Consider the following 7,303-nt stretch of genomic DNA (forward strand, 5'->3'; position numbering starts at 1 on the left):
GTTATTGACATTTGATTTGGAGGAATATCCATAATGGGTGGAGTTGGGATCTTACGTTCAATTCATTCTTATGTCTGAAAATACATGTAGAACACTTTATTGGCACATCTTTGTTAGGTATAATGGGCACGAGCAATACTACTGGGATGATGTAATAGTTCTTATCAGTTTTTAATTTTTAATTTTATTTAACAAGGATTGATGAGTATTATAACATTATCTCAGTGAGATGAAAAAGTAGTATATATAGCATTTCTCAATTGGCACTGCACTTGTCTATTGGGTTGTGTTGTTACCGTATACAATAATGATGAATAATACAAAAACAAAAAAGAGAGAGAAGGAGACAATCAAGACATAGATTTACGTGATTCGACAATGTGCTTACGTCCGCAAGAGAGCACAATTATATTTCACTATTAATGATTTAGGGTTATAACATAATAAATTTATAGGAAAATTCTAATTGTGCAGACATATTTTGAAAAACCCCAAAATACCCCCAACTATACTAATATTTTAGTATTACTCTCTATGCCTGAGAGAATATGAGCCACTTATTCCAACAGGCTGTGTATAATCTTGTTAAATGAACTGCTTCTATGGGTTGCAATGGAAGCCTTCTTCTTTTGTCTCTCCTTTCTTATAATTGTTATCCTAATTAGTGATTCGAATCCCCCTAGATCTCCTGCTCCTTGCTTTGTCCTTTGTAGTTGTGTTTTGCGGTTTGTTGCTTAACTTGCTTCTATACACTTGTATATAGAAAAGTTTGATGTATTTGCGAATATATCCACCCAATTTAATTTCCTTTCCTTTTTCTTGGCTTTGTCCAACATGGATTGAGATCCCCTAAAATTCATTTTAAATTTGAGATTCTCAAATTCATAAATCTCAGCCGTTCATTTCATCTAAGCGTCTAAAATAAGTCATGTTTCAGCATTTAATGAGGAAATATGGTTTATTAAATTCCTTGAGGGTATCTTCCTCATTAAATGCTGAAACATAGTTTATTTTAAACACTTAGATGAAATAAACAACTGAGATTTATGAATTTGAAAATCTCAAATTTAAAAGAAATTCTAAGAAGTCTCAATCCGTCCAACATACATCTAATTCATACACCGATCAATGAGCACTAATAACCATTTTAAAACTTCCAACCCCAAGAAGGCCCAAAAAGCCTACAATAAGGCCCACTTCAACCAAGGCCCAAGAGACCCAATAAAAGGTCTATTTCCTCTCTCCCTCGGGTATGCTTTTCATATGCCACTCACGAGACCTCCTTCTAGGAGAGACCTCGATCTCTTTCTCACTCTCTCCATTTCTTCTCCCAAGCTTAGAGAGACTGACTCTATCTCATGACCAAAGGCCAACTGACGAACTCTTTCTGTTTTGTAGTTACATGGGGCTTATTGATCTGCACGTGGGACTTTCTTAAAATTTATAATATAAGCAATTGGAAATTAAATGTGAAGTAAATGAGTGAGGTTAATCTTGAAAGCTAGCTAAGGTTCTTTTGTAGTTTATAAATACCCATATAAGCAAATTAATGCTATTCTTGTTCTCTCTCTAAGTGTGAGAGTTCTCCAATTTCAACGGTGTAATCATTTTATTACAAAATTCAGGACGAAATTATAGATAACCACTAAGGATAAATAATTGGTACAAGTTTTCACTCCTCATATATAATCTCATTGGCATGATAATATGTTTCCAACTCAGGTATACATATCAATTGAAGGATAAAGCAAGTTGCATATATAACATCAAAGAGAAACTTGCATTGCAATCTATAAATATATAGAATGGGAATTAGAACAGTTTAATAATATTATTGCATTAATTCTTGCATTTTTTTATTCTTCTTTCTTTTTAGTCCTTCATTGGATTTCCACCCTAACAAAAGATAGATCGTTCAATAATAATCTAACAAATCTAATTTTCCATAATATTACTTTCAGTAGTTGTTCCTCTCTTTTTGGGGTGCCACCATGCATGTTTGATCTCATTCCCCTAAAGAGCTTAAAACCAGCCTACTAGGGCGAGAGCTAGCAGAGTATTCTTTTCCCAATTACTAACTCCCATCCTCACAACATTTTCCCATAGATAAGGAGGATTAGAAATTAACATTACTATGCGATTAGATCCTAATTAAGCAAGCAGATTATCTTCTTGTTATCACTTTATTACTCATCATGATTATCTTTTGTATTCAATATCTGTTATTATTTCTTTAACAAATTAACACTTTTGTAAATCATTTGATTTTTTTTTTTTTTTTCTAATTAGAAATAGAGGTTTAATTCTACGTTTCATTGCATGTCCATATTGATTGATATGAGTTCAATAGAGCAAGCGTAGTCATTGTGTTACGAATTGGGGCAAATTTATGACAATCAAGAAGCAATTAGCTAGTACAGGCCTAGGTTTTCACTCCACTTAGTAATCACATGCTTAAAACAATTAAGGAGAAACTGCATTTAATTAACATCTCTCAACTTTTATCGCGTTTGCAATTCCTAAAATTTAAAAACTCTCAATTTCGTATATCCAACTTAAAAAAATTTGCAATGACACATCTACAATTAGGTTTTGAGGTTAAATCATATAGAGTATAGGTGAAATGTCTGTACTACTATATTTAAAAATTAAAAATTCCCATGACTTGGTCGTGATCAATTGAGGTTGTGAGTCGATCAAACGACAAATTTTCTTTTCTAATTTTTAAACAAGGGTATTTTTACTATTTTGGCTTCCTCCGTTAGGACTAATTCGGTTAAATCCTAGTGGAGGGATGATATTTCAAATTTTTCAAAATTGGATACACTAAATTGAGAGTTTTTGAACTTTAGAAATGTGTTTGTAAAAGTAATAAAAGTTCAAGAAGATTATAAAGTAGATCAATTGAAAGGTAAGGAAAGTCGCAAGCTTATAACAAGAGGGTTGCATGCAGAAACATGCCTCAATAATTGAACAAGACTTATTACAATAGAATCAGTAATAAACAAGAGGAGTACTGATCAATCCCACACCTTTCCCAAAGCTCAACATATTAAATCAGTTTGAAATTTTTTTTAAAAAAAAAAAAAAAAAAAAAACGAAACAACACAGGCATATAAATTATAATGTTGTCTAATAACCACCACCATCACCACCGCTAGGGGCTGACTCAGATTCTGAGGTGTAGAAGAAAGGCCCCACAGAGTACAGCTTGGTATGCTTGTTGTTGAGGATTCGGTAAGAAGATAGGAGATCACCACTTAAACCATGATTAACATCAACAGGAACTTTACAAGTTTCCAGTGGAGAATAGTGTAGGAAAGCCTTGCATGCCTTAAGCTTCCAGCTATCTTTAAGCCCTGATAATGTTGCAAAGAAGTATCCGTTTGCATCGCATCCTTCAGTCAGCTGGGAGAAAGGAGCTGTCTCGTACCCATGTTCATCAATAGCTACACATGTTATCCTTGCAATGGCTCCTGCATTCACCAAGAACATATCATCAATTGATCAAATGCAATCTTCTTATATAACAATCAAGAAAACCAGATTGTGTTACGATCCTAAGTGTCCCATGTAACTTAACTGTAATATTAATTATACAAAGAGATCGAGACTACCTTGGAGAGCGAAGTACTTGGCGCCTAATTTACATAAAACAGTCCCTTGAATACCAATGATTGTAGGGAGTAGGTCATCCACTCCTGCAGGATGTGAGTTCTCAAAATCCCGTTTTTCGGGAAGAGACTTTGGTTTCCAGTAGTCTGGTTTTGTGGGGAGAGGTTTTTCTTGGGGTTTTGGTTTCTCCTCGTGATAGTCTGGCTTCGGGGTATATCCATAATCGTTTGCAGAGGCCATAACTATCAGTGACATGAGAAGCAAAGGGGTCAACAACAAGAAACCAGTTGAAGCCATTTCTATATATGTTTTGTGTAATGTTTGCACAGAGAGATCGAAGGAAGGATGGGTGCTGTGAAGGGGCTACAAATGCATGGCCTTTTATAGCGATATTGTGGCTCAAATAATGTTATAAAGTATAAACCATGAAATAAAATATGTATTAATTATTTGAGGAATTACTTGGTTGCACGATAGTAGATACACTAATGGATTTTGATGGCAGATGATCATGATTAATGCTTACCACAAAGGAGAGCTCGATCTTGTCGTCAACAACGTGCATGATACGGATATTAATGCTTGATTAATTAGGTGATAATCAACATGTTGAACAAAACCCCAAACTACAACCTAGTAATTATAATAGTTAGAAAAAGTTTCCCTGCTATCCTTTAAAAAATGGCCTTTTATTCCACAATGGTTGACTCATTTTACAGCAATTATGTGGACTGTCATTACGATTTTTTATTTAACAAAAAAAAAAAAAAAAAGAAGTCTTGCTTACACAAAAATAATTAGTACTTATTAGTCAGACGAAACTTTCATTCAAAATGGGTTGGATGGAATTCTTTAAATTTACTCTATTAAACTGATATCAGTATTTAAAGCATGTGATTTTTACGTGTATTTTAAAATACATTTTAGAATCACATACCCTATTAAAAATACATTTGAGAATTACTTGTAAGTTGTAAAGACAAATTAATATTAGTTTAATAGACTTTAAGTCGAAGAATTTCCTCCTACCCAAACTGAGAAAAGTACTGTATCCTTGTTAGTTTTTAGAAATTAACATAGACACGCCCATAATTACTGATTATTGTAAATTAGTTTAAGCATTTTTCTATGAAAAGTGTTAGAGAGCCAAAGAGAATTGTTCAGAATTTTTCCAAACTGACATAGCAGAATTTTAAAATGAAAATTTAAGGGGTGGCTGGAATTTTGGCACATCAGTTTGGAAAAAATTTTGAACAATTCTCTTTGGCTCTCTAACACTTCTCTTTTTCTAGATTAAGATCGGAATTCCAGCAATAATTCAAACAATATTCAATTGCAAGATCCTTATTCTCTATATTAAACCACGTCTACAAATATGAGGAGATATATGTTGACCATTATTTGCTTTTTTTAAAGAAATGGGTCTAATTAATCTTGTTATATTCAATTAAAAAAAAAAACAAAAACAAAAAAAGAAAAGAAAAGAAAGTGAAGTAGGAAGCTAATGGGCTGCACGATGGGAACGAACCTTATACATAATCTAAATGGGACGTGGGAAACTGCTAAGTCTAGCTAGCTAGCATCCAGCAAATTAATGTTAACTCAGTTCATTATTTGTTAAGTAGAGTGCGTTCCTTTCGAAGATTTGATGGAACAAACTGCTTCTCTTTATATAAAACTTTGACCTAATTGCATATTTGTAGGTGGATGCAGGCGGATATGTAGGACTGGATCAATATTGGAAGAAAAATGTTACATATTATACTCTCATTTTACTATATTATTTAACAAAGAGACTTATCTAGAGGTTGACATGCATTGCTGCATTCATCAATCATGTTGAGTTTGTATGTGTAAGTGTAAAAATATTGAATCTTGTGCACATTGAAAGAGTGAAATAAGTTTGAGCGGTTAATATAAGATGGTTGTGCTCACTAAGAGACTTCTCAAGTTTTAAGGTATGGATCTCTCTAATAAGTGATATTAGAACTGATGGTGGTATACAGTATGGTAGAGTAGCGCAAGCACAAACAAATGTCCCTTGAGTACGAACAAATGTGCAAAAGTCTAAAGAGTTTGCGGGTAGGAGGAGTAATAAAGAGAGCCCAAAGCTTGATTGAAATTTAAGTCCATAGAATGCGTTTTGTCCATGCCCAAAGCCTGATCCAAAGAGTTGGGCTTGGACATAAAGCATTCTCATGTCTCAACATATATTTTCACGTTTTTAAACTCGATGACGAGTTTTTCCGATGAAGGGGGAATAATAATGCATAAGATAAATAAGTAATTTAGTCTGTTGTTTTATTTTAGTTATTAGTATTTAAATTTATGTTTTATTTTAAGAGTTGGTGTTATTTTATAATTCAATAATGGAATTGGCTCAAAGTAAGTCGAATTAGGGTTAAGTTTTAGTCATTAAGTCCAATTAGAATTAGGGTTTTTACAACGAGTCTATTTAAGTTTTTTTTTTAATTCAAACAAATTATATGATTAATTGGAATAAATAGATTTAGGGTCTATTTCGGTGTGCATTTGAGGGGTCTAAAAGTGCGTTTAACACTCAAAAAGTAGTTTGAAGAAGAAAAAAAAATCCGTTTGGTAAAAAATATTGAAACACTTTTAAAGGTTCAAAAAGCCTAAAAATTACCAAAACGCACTTTTAGCAAAAACTTAAAAATGAAGTTTCTGCCAAAAAAATATTTTTTTTGACTTAAAAAATTCTATTTCTCAAACACAATCTCAAACATATTTTTATTCTTTTAAAGTTGTAATTATTCTTTTTATATGGCGAGAAACAATTTTTTATCTTTCTTTTGTTCTTGATCTGATGCGTCTCAACCCCACTTTATAAAATATATATATATATATATATATATATATATATATAAAGGAAAGAAAGGGCAATAGATCTAGGGTGTCAAAAATTGCGAGTCTTAATTCAAATTGTTACTATTTTTCGAAGCTTAATTATCATAGTATCTATTAAGTGATGGACGTATAGTAGCAATCTGGTAGTCACCAGTAAATCAACCATGATGATTGATGATCATGCATGCCCCTCAAAAAAAAAAAAAAAAAGTAAAAGTAAAAGTAAAAGAAAATCAACAGTGAAATTCTACAATATTATTCTTATAGATTGTATTTAGGGAAAATTTCAGTAAGCCCCCTCGAATTTTCAGCCAATTTGACAAGCACTCCCTGAATTACCAAAACTCTCACTTAGGCCTTCTGAACTTTGGTTTGCTCTCACTTTGAACCCTTCTAGTAGTTTTTAACGTTAAAGTCAAATTTTGTGCCCATTTTACCCTTACCCCAAAACTACACCATTTTGTGCCTTAAAACTAAAACACCTACCCAGCCCAAGACAATGTCATTTTAGGCATTGATTTTTATTTTTTTATTTTTATATTTTGCTTTTCTTTTAAAAAAATAATAATAAATAAATGCCTAAAACGACGTCGTTTTGGGCTGGGTAGGTGTTGTAGTTTTAGGACACAAAACGGGTGTAGTTTTGAGGTGAGGATAAAATGGGCATAAAAAGTTAAACTATTTGACTTTAACGTTAAAATGGTGCAAAGTGAAAGCAAACCAAAGTTTAGGGGGTCTAAGTGAGAGTTTTGAAAATTTAGAAGGTGTTTGTTAAATCGGCTGGAACTTCGGAGAGGCTTAATGAAGTTTCCCCTTGTAT

At 32.7% G+C, this 7,303-nt stretch overlaps 1 protein-coding gene across 1 annotated transcript; it reads right to left on the bottom strand.

Annotated features, from left to right (window-relative positions):
- Positions 1-3,132: 3,132 nt before the first annotated feature.
- LOC132169149 (protein SEED AND ROOT HAIR PROTECTIVE PROTEIN-like) lies at positions 3,133-3,912 on the bottom strand. Its single transcript, XM_059580232.1, has 2 exons — positions 3,618-3,912; positions 3,133-3,476 (listed from the first exon to the last, which is right to left on the bottom strand). Exons 1-2 carry the CDS (start codon positions 3,910-3,912, stop codon positions 3,133-3,135), a joined length of 639 nt encoding a protein of 212 aa, XP_059436215.1.
- Between the last annotated feature and the right edge of the window lie 3,391 nt (positions 3,913-7,303).

This window comes from Corylus avellana, chromosome ca2 (genome assembly GCF_901000735.1).
Source record: "Corylus avellana chromosome ca2, CavTom2PMs-1.0".
NCBI lineage: Eukaryota > Viridiplantae > Streptophyta > Magnoliopsida > Fagales > Betulaceae > Corylus > Corylus avellana.

Bases quoted from the DNA above. Each gene is read 5' to 3' on its own strand.
- LOC132169149 (XM_059580232.1), bottom strand. From the start codon at position 3,912: ATGGCTTCAACTGGTTTCTTGTTGTTGACCCCTTTGCTTCTCATGTCA. The intron at 3,477-3,617 runs GTAGTCTCGATC...TGGTGAATGCAG, and splicing joins CAAGTACTTCGCTCTCCAAG to GAGCCATTGCAAGGATAACA.